The 12,500-nt window shown below is 37.1% G+C and overlaps 2 protein-coding genes across 5 annotated transcripts in view; one reads left to right on the top strand and one right to left on the bottom strand.

Moving 5' to 3' along the window:
- LOC138056713 (DNA/RNA-binding protein KIN17-like) overlaps nucleotides 1–11,499 on the top strand; it is a 23,438-nt gene extending 11,939 nt beyond the window's left edge. The window contains exons 8-17 of the mRNA XM_068902575.1: nucleotides 536–588; nucleotides 1,351–1,399; nucleotides 2,959–3,013; nucleotides 3,705–3,803; nucleotides 3,919–3,955; nucleotides 5,657–5,710; nucleotides 6,197–6,265; nucleotides 6,601–6,700; nucleotides 7,198–7,298; nucleotides 9,241–11,499. Coding sequence (XP_068758676.1) covers nucleotides 536–588; nucleotides 1,351–1,399; nucleotides 2,959–3,013; nucleotides 3,705–3,803; nucleotides 3,919–3,955; nucleotides 5,657–5,710; nucleotides 6,197–6,265; nucleotides 6,601–6,700; nucleotides 7,198–7,298; nucleotides 9,241–9,306 — 683 coding nt within the window. The 3' untranslated portion in view covers nucleotides 9,307–11,499. The remainder of the gene's footprint in view (nucleotides 1–535; nucleotides 589–1,350; nucleotides 1,400–2,958; nucleotides 3,014–3,704; nucleotides 3,804–3,918; nucleotides 3,956–5,656; nucleotides 5,711–6,196; nucleotides 6,266–6,600; nucleotides 6,701–7,197; nucleotides 7,299–9,240) is intronic.
- The window catches only part of LOC138056712 (transmembrane protein 43-like), a 9,658-nt gene continuing 8,014 nt past the window's right edge, over nucleotides 10,857–12,500 (bottom strand). For all 4 annotated transcript variants that reach the window (XM_068902572.1, XM_068902571.1, XM_068902573.1 and 1 more), the window contains exons 10-11: nucleotides 12,318–12,435; nucleotides 10,857–12,207 (exon numbers count right to left, since the gene is read on the bottom strand). In XM_068902572.1, coding sequence (XP_068758673.1) covers nucleotides 11,999–12,207; nucleotides 12,318–12,435 — 327 coding nt within the window. In that variant the 3' untranslated portion in view covers nucleotides 10,857–11,998. The remainder of the gene's footprint in view (nucleotides 12,208–12,317; nucleotides 12,436–12,500) is intronic.

Here is a 12,500-nt window from a genome sequence, read left to right as displayed (position 1 = left end):
TTTGTTTATTGAAATCAGCTAATAGTGATAGGGTTAATGCAAATGTTGAATGACATTCTATTTATTTTTCATGTGGTAACTGGGCCTACATGTTCTGGCCTCATGTAGAATTTAAAACCTTCTCTTGAATTTCCACAACAGAGCAAGGTTTATTCTCATGAAAAAGAAAGACTATTTTATTTTAGCCTTGGTGAAAGTGATGAAAACAACATCACACCCCCAAGAACACTAGAGTTTATTACGATATGAACAACGACAATTTGAATGACAGTGCAATGCTTGTATCATGCTGAGCTGAATGATCGAGATGATACAGAGGGAGCAGCCCTGTACCATCACAACCAAGACCATGGTAACATTGATAATCCAAAGAGCCGGCTAAAGCTGAACAAAGCAAAAATGATCCTCCAAAAAAGACCTCCCGAAACGAGGTCTGAAGAGGAAATTCACTGATCAAAAGACTGTGGAGCCTAAAATATATAGCCAAGACTGAATTCTCACTGTGAATGTGTTTTTTTTAATTCTTTCAAAACAGCCAAGCTGCTGGAAAGACAGATTGAAAGAGAACGAGCAAGAAAAGTTGATGAGGTATTATTGCAATGTAATTAGGTTGCCAAGGCTGTGCTCTGACGGCACCCGGTCGCACTAACATTTTTACCCGGGCACTGGCCGGGCACTCTGGCTTATTGTATTTCTAGCAGATAAGGCAGCTAAAAATTTTAATATGCTGGTGGTTACAGTTTACGAAACCTCTCAGAAAATGTTTTTTCTTCGTACGAAACAAGCGGTTCGAAGGCAGTTACACATGATTTCACATGTAACATAATCTGTGACTTTGCACGTGATAGCCGGCGGTCACATGAATTTCGATTCTTTCTCAAAAAATAGCATTAAATTTGGAACGTGGAGTTTGCCATATCTTGGTTATAGTTTTAAAAAAGAGTTGTTACATTGTACTTCTGCTCTGACAGTGGTAAAGCGTGGCTGGTAAAGCGGTACAATTTACTTTTGTAAATTTCAAAGTTGCAAAGTTATTTAGCCAAGCATGAGTGCTCTACTACCGTAATTGCGGATACTACAAATCAAATGTTGGTTTTTGAGGAGAGGGGAAAGCCAGAGTACCCAGGGAAAAACCTCGTGGAGCAGAGTTATAACCAACAAACTCAACCCACATATGGCGTCGAATCTGGGAATCAATCCCGGGCCACATTGGTGGATGGCGAGTGCTCTCACAACTGCACCAGCCCTGCTCTCCCAATTTCAGGACATCATTTTCATTATTACAGGACATTAATTTGTTGGTTGCATTTCACTAATCCCTGGCATTCTTTTGTTATTGTTATTACAAAGCCAGAGGCTCTCTTCACAGAGCTGAAACGGGAAAATGAGGAAGAAAAAGGTAGGTGTTGCATCTTTGTTAAAACTAGCTAACAGGCATTTCAATAAAACTTGAGATTAGTAGGAACTGACTGTATCAACAAGGAGCCCCTTTCCCGAGGGGTGTCGGTAGGCATGGCGTTTTTTAACCCATTCAGACCTCAAACGCCCCAGAATGCCCCCCATTGACGAGTAAAATTGTCTGGCATTAGACAGAGTAAAATCTATAAAGTCTCACTCTCAGGGGCCGATCAGTGGGTTAAAAGAATGCCGTCCAATATATACCACATTTCAAAGGCCATATTTAATATTATCAGAAACCCAGAGGGGTTGAAAGGTGTAACACGCATTCACAGCTTCCGAATATTCAGTGCTAAGTACCATATTTGGAAACCCCTCGCTCCAGTTAATTTCGCACGAGAACATTGGTGGTATTGCGTCACGGTGTTCTTGCGAACTGACTGGTTTAATGTTTCTGTCTTGTTGTTCCAAATATGGTACTTAGCAAATTGAATATTCAGAAGCTTGTTTCCCAGCACACAAGGAGCTGTTACATGTTTCAACCCTTATGGGTTTCTGATATTATTAAAATCTGTACTATGGATATCAGATTTCCAGCATTTTCATTGGCTCGCCGGACACAGCTACAGTATCAGCTGATATACCTGCTGTATCAAATAATTTATGGTCAAGGAATGCGTCAGCAATAAAGCGAGCTGAGAACATTTTTGCAGCTCAGAAAAAAATGGCTGACAAAAGCCGTTTTGGACCGGAATAAAATCAACATGAAAGAGTTGTTGATCCTGGTTGATCCAAGGGTGCGCTGGATATGAAGTGACAGATAATGAATAAGGCACGTAGAGTAGTTTAATTAAAAACTCCAGGATCAACAACTCTTCCACTGGAGCCTCGATTTTGCCTCGGACAATTCCGGTCCAAAATGGCTTTTGTCGGCCATTTTTCTCAGAGCTGCAAAAATATTTTCAGCTAGCTTTATTGCTGACACATTTCTCGACCATATTATTCTGTAGTTCAGTTTTAAAAAAAAAATGATTATAACCAACTCGTCATTCACCTCGTTGGTTATCCATCACTTCACATCCAGCACGCCCTCGTAGGATAATAATCGTTAAGACGACGTTGTGTTGTCATTGTCAAAATGAATTTTAATCATAGATTTGAAAAAATCTGTTATTAATTAATTTAAACTTCAATTTTGGAAAAAAGTGGCCGACTTTTCTGGGTGCAGTAGTCGATGCTCTGCGTCAGCTGTCAGTACTTACTGAAACTTTATCTTAACACTGGTAAAATCTGAGACTGATCATCATTCATGACAGGAGCATTTGAACCCACAAATGACTTGAGCTCCCAACATCTCAGTTGGTTAGAGTGTCACACTGACATTGTGAGGTCACGGGTTCAAATCTCATTGAAGTCCTGAATTTTTCAGGCTTCTCTATGCAACTGCTAAAATTGCATTCATAACTGCAAGGATCATAGCTTCACTTGATTTCATATCCGCAGTTCAATGTACATGTATGATTCATTTCATATAGCATTTTGTTTGTTGTTAAAATCTAGTTACCTTTGCAATGCCTGCTAGTAGAAAGAAAGATCCTGTATCAGGACCTAGTGGGTAAGTTCATTGTTTTTTTAAGTCATCAAAGTGTATGTTCGTTCTTTGCTGCTTACATGTATTATAGTTCATGCACATTGACTTGGTACAGTTTGGTATACTAGAGGCCAACTAGGGGAGGGTGGGATAGAAAGTTCTCCACTGGCCGGATTCAGTAATCTGGGGGTGGGGGTGGGCAGAAACTATTCAGATTATCACTGTCTTTTAGAAGGCTAGCACAGCAAGCAGAGATTTGGACTGGTAAAGGTCTGTATTGTAGGAGGGTTTTCCCCTCCCCTCCCTGTTACGTATTTTACCTGGTCATCCCTCTGTTTGCCTCATTTCATGGCTCACCCCAGCAATCAACTGTATCATACAAGATGGGTGCTTTTATGTTATAGGGTACATTAATTTCAAGGAAACCAACAAAATGTACTTGCCCAAAAGCACCAGTTAGTAATCGTACACCAAAACTTGTACACAAAATGCTTGCAAACACTTGAATGCAAAATGTAAGGTACATGTAGCATGAATCTTGTGTGAATACGGATTCTGGGTGGTGGCTCTCTATAGGAACTATCAACACAAAGTGGTTTGCTCTTCAGAGGGGCAATGTGCATTTGACCTGCAATTAAATTTTTTTATCTTTATTTTATTGCCAGTAAAAAATATGTTTTCAAAGATGAAAAAATTCCCCTAATTTAAATTTCAGAATTGGTCAATCCAGAACTGTGGGCCTACAGAATCCATTGGCAGCTGCAACCTCAACCCAAAAAGACAGGAAAACAGAAAATGAAAAGGCAAAGAATGGGTATGTTAAAGTGATACAAATATTATCTTATCTTGCAAGCATTTGTTGTTCTTATTTGGTAATAGTATACTAAGTTTTTTTTACATTTAGGTCCTTTGATTCATTTTGTTTCTAGTCTTAAACGGAAGTCTGCTTTGGAAGAAATTATGGAAGTGAGTCTAATGCATTATGATTGTTATGAAAATAAATTTTCAACTTCCGTACAGTTATGTTAAAGGTCTTGCTGTTTTGAACTTGATTATTATTTTAAGGTGATTCCCTGGTTTTGCATTGCACAAACCTCCTGCACAAAATTTCTGGCGTCATTGGTGCGAGCAGTAGCGCAGGCACATTGATAAATGGCGGATTTGCATTGACGCCAAGCCTTATCCATCAAGGACTTGCTATTTTTTCCTGAACGAATATGGTGACCCCCATTTGTTATTTCATATATTTGCTGAGAACAGTGTCGTCATGGAGTACTGAAAAAATGAGGGAAAATCTATGGGGCCAGCTTTTTTGCAATTTCGTAAAATTGTACAGAAGGAGCCATTACGAGTCGAACAGCGCACACTAAAGTTAGATCTATTTTGGAGTGTTAAGTACTCAAAGGCATTCAAATACATTTTTTCATGTACATACTTCAATTAGCCATAGAAAGACACCAGGCTCTGGGTTATTCATTGGATTACATTTATAAAATCGAGCTAAATTTGTCCAACATTAGGGGTGCGCAGCAATTATCAAAGTAGCTGAAATGGCCGTATTCGTCAGCGTCGTATCGTGGAAACAAGCACGGTGACCTCCCTTTTTTATTACATTTTTATCATCTCCTTGACATTTTAGAACAGTGTGCGAATTTTCATCGGAAGTCTATGACAAGTTCTATTTCTAGGGTATCACCTTAAAAAAGGGCTTCTGCTTCTTCTGCTTCTGACAGTGAGTGTGAGTGAGTGTGTTGTAAATTGCCAAATGAATATGAAGTTCAGTATTGTATTTAAGGGTTAATTGGATAAATTGGGTCAAACTATATTTTCAGAAATTAATATAAACATTTAAAGGAAAATTAGTTTATTCTTTGAACAAAACTATATATGAAATAAATCATATATTGAACTGTGGATATGAAATCAACTAAAGCTATATTATTTACAGTACACACTACACATACTTACCGTAGAATATAATTTAAAACTGACCAGGCCAATGATAACATTACCAGAAATAAGAGTATCAACAGCATGATTCACAGTTACAGTACTTACAAAACTACTATTCCTCCCCTTCCCCTTCAAAAAGAAAATTACCCTTACATACTTACAGAACTTACAATACCTACTAATCCCCCCTAGAAAGGAAATTACCCTTACATTAAATGATTCCAAAGACCTGCCCAATTGTGCTTTAAAGTCCCTTTTTTATTACCATAACGCCCTATGTAAAGTTTTTTTTCTTATTTTTCAAATGCACCATAGATTTAAAGCCATTAATATTTGGAATTACGTGAATTAAAAAAAAAATCATATCTGCAGTATAATATATGATTCATTTCATTTGCCGGGTATTGTTTCATTCATGGAGCATTCAAACCCACAAACTACCAGCTCCCAACATCAGTGACTTCATAGCTCAGTTGGTTAGAGCATTGCACCAGCATCACAAGTTGACGGGTTCAAACCCTGGTGAAGTCCTGAAATTTTCAGGCTTCTCTACACAATTGCTTTTTTTTTTATCTTGTAATTAGTATGGTAGAGTTTTCTTTATCTACTTTTGATTGGAGTAAAAAATAAATAAAGTGCTCAAATTCTCGTTTATAACTGCAAGGATCATAGCTTCACTTAGTTTATTCTTGTTGTATAACTTATTAATTTTAGACAGAGGAACAGAAAAAGATGAAAAGTAGTCACAAGGAAAATTGGATAGTGAAGGTATGGTAACGTGGGTTGACGGAATCTGTTTTTGCTAGTAACACTTTAACACATCCAGTAACTGGAAAGAAGATACAAAATTATTAAACTAGTAATGCTACATGTACGTAAATGGGCTGCATGCATGTCTAGTGAAAAGAGATTCATCTCACAAGTTGTTTCAAACTAGAATAGTAATAATAATTACAGTACTTATTAGATAATAATTACATAGGAAAGCACATTTTTTTCCTGTTACATTGTATGAGAAGTCAATCAATGAGATTGCTTCACCACCCAATGCAAAAACTTGGCACAGCCCAAAATCCCTCGATTCATTCCAACAAAGGGCTTTCAATCGAAATCTCAACACAGTGGTCAATTTATCTATATCAACTTGTTTGATACCAAAATGTTCGTTTTGCTTACCTACTGATGCAGCACCAGTGCATTCAGATATTCAATCTTTGTGGTGATGGATGATATGTCATGCCTTCTTTTAAACAGGGAATAATAGTCAAAGTTGTAACTAAGAAACTTGGGGAAAGATACTATAAAAAGAAAGGAGTTATACAGGTTTGTGGTACTTTTAAGTTTTTTTTAAAAGAACTGTAGTTTCCGTAAAGTACAAGTGTTAATGGTGTGCTCAAACTACAGACTGTACAGTACTATTATTATAAAATATTGTTTTGATCATTATGTTCGGAGGTGAGTGTTTTCACCGCTGTGCCAACCCTGCACTACTGCGCCAACTCTGTACAGTCATGGCAGCTTGTCCTTTTTTGCCATAGTTGACTTAGTATAAAGGTGCCAGTAGAGTTGGAAGCGACACAGCCCAATCAAATAAATATTTCTTTACGGCCCTTGAATTTGTTGCTTGGGACTCACATATTATTTTCTATTTGGAACAGGATGTGCAAAATCTGTTTGTTGCTGTTATAAAAATGCTGGATAGTGGAGACATGATCAAAGTCGATCAAGAGCATTTGGAAACAGTCATCCCTGCACTAGGTACCATGACAGTACTGGTCACATAGGTCAATCTTTGTTTGGTTTAGCAATTAAAATAAATTTCTTCCTTAATAATATTAATTAATAAATGATGAAAAAATATGTGCTTGGATAAATAAGAGAAAAATGGAGGTACAATTTACTTTTTTGAGATTTTTGTATGGCTGGTTGACAATGCAACATGTACAAGTACATTTTGTAAGTGTACAACCAGAATTGTAAACATTTTGTGCACTTAGTCATTTAAAGGTTATTTAGTGTTTTTCCTTTAAACACGCACACACTTTCAAACATGAGGCATTAACTCCATGTAATGTGAAACAAACAAATTATCCTTTTTTGGGTGGGGTACTGTTGATTCACAATTTGCTTGTCATTAATTTGAGTTTCAGAAACATAAATGCTTGCTTACTTATTCAAACCATGATGTACATATAATAGCTTCAAGTGGATTTGGGGGCAGATGGAGTAAGGTAATTTTTGCTTTCCATCTACAGGTAAAACTGTAATGGTTGTAAACGGTGTTTACAGAGGATCAGCAGCTTCACTGGTGTCACTGAATGAAAAGAGCTTTTCAGTAACAGTTGAACTTAGTAAAGTAAGTTTACCAATAGGCCAGTTTCGTATTCTAACTGTTGGATTGGATCTAGCATGAAATGGAGGCTAATGCGGGAAAATTAATTTGCATATGAAAATATTTGCTGGCATTAGCCTCCATTCCATGCTAGATCCAGTCCAGCCGTGAGAATTCGAAAATGGTCTATATAAAACTTTATTTGGGGCTTGGCTTTTCTTCTCTCACTGAGTCGACTGTTAATAGTAATAGTAGTAGCAGCAGCAGCAGCAGTAGCAGTAGTAGTAGTAGAATCTGGTATTCCTTGGTTCCGGGCAACAACCAGTTGTCTAAGGAAATCAAGAAGCATCCTTCATTGTACTTTCCTCTCCTGCCTACATTTCCAGCACTTTCCTAAGAATCCTTACCAATCCCAACAGTGCAGATCTCTGAATCAGTTCAATGGATGTGTCTACACCTGTGGTCCTCAGATTTTCTTTTAACCTCAGTGGTATTGTTCCCAACGCCCCTTCCACTATGGGTATCACCTTTGTTCTTACTCCCCACATCTTTCGAACTTCTCTCACAAAGTCTTGATATTTTTCTACTTTCTCATCTTCTTTTGCTCTCACCCTTCCATCTTCCAGGATTGCCACGTCTATGATTTGGCAGTTCTTTTCACTTTTGTCAATGATTAATAAATCCGGTCTCCTAGCCTCAATCTCATGGTCTGTCCGTACACTAAAGTCCCACAGCATTCTTGTAATCCTCATTTTCAAGTTCACTGTCCGGGACATGGTCATACCATCTCTCACTTCACTCAAACCCATATTTTTTCTGACAGGTCCCAGTAGACTGCCCTAGCTACATTGTCATGCCTCTTTTTGTATTCCTTCTGTGCCAGTTTCGGGCACCCACTTACAATGTGGCTGATGGTCTCATTGTTTTGTTTACACATTCTGCATTTGGGATCATCCTGTGACCTGTCGATCGTTGCTTTTACGTAATTTGTTCTTATTGCTTGATCTTGTGCTGCAATAATAAGAGACTCCGTTTATCTTTTAAGCTTTCCTTCTTTTAACCAAGTCCATGTTTCATTGTTTCTTTGATCTTCGCTCCGTCTTGCAAATTGCCCATATAATGGCATCTCTTTCCAACCTTGGGTATTTTCAGTTCTCCTCCCTTCTTTAAATCTTGGTTTTCAACTCCTTTCCTCCTGATGGCTTTCAAAATCTTCTCCTCACTGGATTGGACATATGTCTCCAGCAATATTCCTGCCTGATTGACACAGTCTTCTACCAAGATTAGGCCTCTTCCTCCTTCCTTGAGTCGCTTTACACAATCCTGTGAGTGAAAGCCCCCGCTCATTGTCAGTAATTTTCTTGTTCTGTTCTAAATCCTGAAGTTCTTGCTTCTTCCAATCAACTATACCTCCCGAATACCTGACAAGTGATACTGCCCAGGTCTTTATGGCACGTATCAAGTTTCCACCGTTTAACTTGGATTGTGGAACTTTTCTACCCGGCGTAAGTATTCCTTCCCGATTTTTTTCTTCATCGTGTCATGTAGCATGCCGTCCGCCTCAAGCACTCCTAAATATTTATATCCTTCGCTCTCTCTCATAGCTCTCATGGTAGTCTCGTCAGGTAATCTAATCCCTTCTGACTGTGCCAGTCTACCACGTTTCAATACCAGGACAGCACATTTTTCCATGCCAAATTTCATACCAATGTCCTTGCTGACTATTCTTATTGTTTGTATAAGTGAATCCAGCTGGTTCTCATTTCTGGCATATAGCTTCAAGTCGTCCATAAAGAAAAGGTGGTTTAACTTAGTTATTATTATTATTATTATTACTATTATTATTATTTGTATTATTATCATCATCATCATCATCAACTCAGAAATAGTATTAATGTAAAGGGACATAATAATAAGTTATGTGGAAACAAGATTGTCTCATTCTAAAACCACCTTTTCTCTCCAGGGTCCCAACAGAGGAAAAAGAATTGATAAGATCGCCTATGAAGACATCTGCAAACTGGACACGTGACACTCAGACTTCAGGTCAAAGCGTAGTTAGAGTTTTAACAGCAATGTTTAGATTTGATGATTAGTTTTAAGACAGAAAATATGGAATGAAAAACAACTTTCCAAATCTCTTTCTTGTGAAAAACCCTGTTTAAAGTGCGGCTGTGATCAAAAAATAATTTCCTTTTTTTCTTCAGTTTTTGATAGCGTGTTCACTTAACGCCTGAATGGCAAAATTTGGAGCTTTTATTTTCATCCAACGGCTGTTTATTTTGAGTGTAAGTTATTTATTTCACAGTCCTCCATTATTCACGTTCAAAACTAACCGATTGGACCTCAGAGGGTTGGATCTAGAGAAAGTGACATCATGTACTCACTAGCTTATAATTTCAGCGTGTAAATGCAACTTCTTATATATGCTAAACAAAAATCTGAAAGCCCTAAAACTCCCATGCTGCATATTACACGTAATTCAATGGTGTACGCATGCATTGCATTCTTAAACTATTGAGTCTTTGACATCATTTTCTCCTCGATCAAGCTCTCTCAAGATTTTAAAGTTAGTAATGGCAGACCAACAAATAAGAAAATTCCAGTTAAAATAAACAGGTGTCTTTTTAAAACCAGAGCTTAAGACTTGGTTTGCTTAGTATTTAGTTAACATAGTTTTGAAATCCAAAGAAAAAGAAGAATTGTTTTTTTGGTCGTAGTAGCACTTTAAGAGCTTCTTTGTGAACTGACATGCACTAACCAACACTTTATGCAACGGACTAAACATTTGAAATTTGCACTTGTTTTCAATAACATAATTTTATTTAAATATCAAGGTTTCAAATACTACAAATAGCATATGAGATGGTAGATCGCGAAGGAAATGTTCAATAATGATAATAACCTAGTACTTTTTTAGGGGTTGTTGTTTGACCTCCATTCTTTAGATTGATGTTTCAGTTTTCGAAGGTTTGTCCTAAAATACCACTCTGTAGTTATTATTCATACAATGTATGAATCAAAAGATTTACTTTATGTTCTTTTCAATATAGTAAAACTAACGTTTCATGAAAATCAGATCCATGGTAGTGTCATGAGAATGGATTAATTAATCAAGGCCAAGCAATATTACTTTTTGTACAAAATTAATGTTATTAGCAAAGCATTTGCATGTTTCATGCTTTGCATTCTAAACTACAAGTAATTATTGGCTTTAAACTTACTTTACTTTTTTCAGTAGAGTTAATATGTACACTACTTAACATTGCTTAACCCATTGGCCCCTCAGGAACCCCAGGACATCCCCCGTTGATGGGTAAAATCATCTGGCGTTAGTTTAATACAGAGGAAAACCTGTAAAGTCTCACTCTCAGGGGTCAATGAGTTAATTTTACACAAAATTAATGCAAAGTAACTTAATTAAGAGATACTTTAATAGAGTACAAACTTTGTTGTTAAACTGAAATTAAAAAGACATACTGTAGAATTCCACTTTCGGATGGTCAGAAAACGCTTACAATTCACAGTCGTTTCAGACAGAGGACATGAAATTAAAAGGTATGAATCCAGCAGACTAACCATATATTGAAAAAATGCCCCAAATGGTGGTTCCAGTTACTTACGTTATATTGTAAAATTCATTAATAATTCATGAGGGTGCAAACCAATCCCTGCACAGTATTCAGATCACATGTACACAACTGTAAACCCCAATACAAATCAACTGAATTATTAAACAGTAGAATTAACTTTTGATACAAACTCCTGCTCAGCTAATTAGTATTCATTAACTTTTAATACAGATCTCTACTGATTAAAATAACAATACTTTGCATTCAATTTAATGTATTCATTTCACAAGCAGGATAAAATATTCATGTCCGATCTGTATGGACGTTTACAATGGCTCGCCTATCGGCTCGCCATTGTAAACGCCCATACAGATCTCCCGCTCATATTAATTTTATCTACTACTTTTAATACTTTTTTAAAATCAAATTGTATGTCTATTGAAAGTACTACTTGAAATGTTACATCCTACAGTGTTTTATTGAAGTTGAGTGATATTTTTTGAAGGGCCACTACTTTCTGGGGGCCGTTACTTTTAAAATTCTACGGTAGGTCAGAGCAATAATAGGCCATGACTTTGGGGCTACACTGCAATAACTAATACTGCATTAATCGTTATGATACACCCTTTTTAAATAAACAATCTAATTATTTTGTCTTTGGATAGTTTCTTTTAACCTGCCTGTCCTGAGAAGCATTAATTAATAATTATTATTACTCTCTAGATTGGACAAAAAGAGCCATTGAAATTCTAATAATTTTCTATTGGACTGAGCTTACTTAAAGTTATCCATACACTTGTTTGGGCCCTAAGGTGATCCTTTCATGATCAATTCTCTAACTAACAGGTGATCCCCTTTGGCTTGTGCATTATGCAGATATCATGCTTTGCATTATAATCTTTTAAATAGTCATGGAGTGACTGGAGCAACACCAAAATAATGGTTATGAAGGTTTTTTTCTCCTTTTAAATATCTTATCAAGAGTAAGGGGCCTGGAATTAACTATTATTTTGAAAAGTAATGATGATATTGACAGCATACTATGCCGTGCATGCATCACTGTAGATTAAATGGATATTTTTTCTTGCATCAAAAGGTTCTTTGGCAAACATGCTTTTAAGAGAAAATGGAAATGTCTGCTAAATAGTGTATTCAACTCTTGTGGTAGTTAACATTCTGGGCCCTTAGTTTGGTCAACAGAACAGGAATGGCTGACGCTGTTAAAAGAGTCAGGCCAAGCAGTGGCCGGTGAGCAATCCATCCAATTGCCATGGTAACCAATGCCAGGGAAGTAGCAAGACAAAGGCATATTAGAGTCAAACCCAAGCCCACGAAGTCACTAACGATCGGCACCCAGGAGACTGTAAGAGAAAGGGAAAGTGATTTTTTTAGTTGTGTGTAGGTTGATCATAACACCTGTGCATTCTTTGTTACATCTGGCCCACAATCCTACAAGTAACAATGTACATACTCAGCGCCATAAGGATGCTGGTCATGAAATGAAATCCAATGAACATCAAGAACCACCCCACTCCCCTCAGGACCCATGTGAGAACTGTGTTAGCAGAATGCTCAGCATCAAAGATTTCCTGAAGCAAGAAAATAGTAATGTTCCATTTATTATAGAAGTGCAAAAAAGAAAACCATGCAAAAT

Source organism: Montipora capricornis, chromosome 7 (assembly GCF_036669925.1).
Source record: "Montipora capricornis isolate CH-2021 chromosome 7, ASM3666992v2, whole genome shotgun sequence".
NCBI classification, from domain to species: domain Eukaryota; kingdom Metazoa; phylum Cnidaria; class Anthozoa; order Scleractinia; family Acroporidae; genus Montipora; species Montipora capricornis.
Note: the sequence above shows the minus strand (reverse complement) of the source record. Positions and strands in the feature narration are given on the sequence as shown.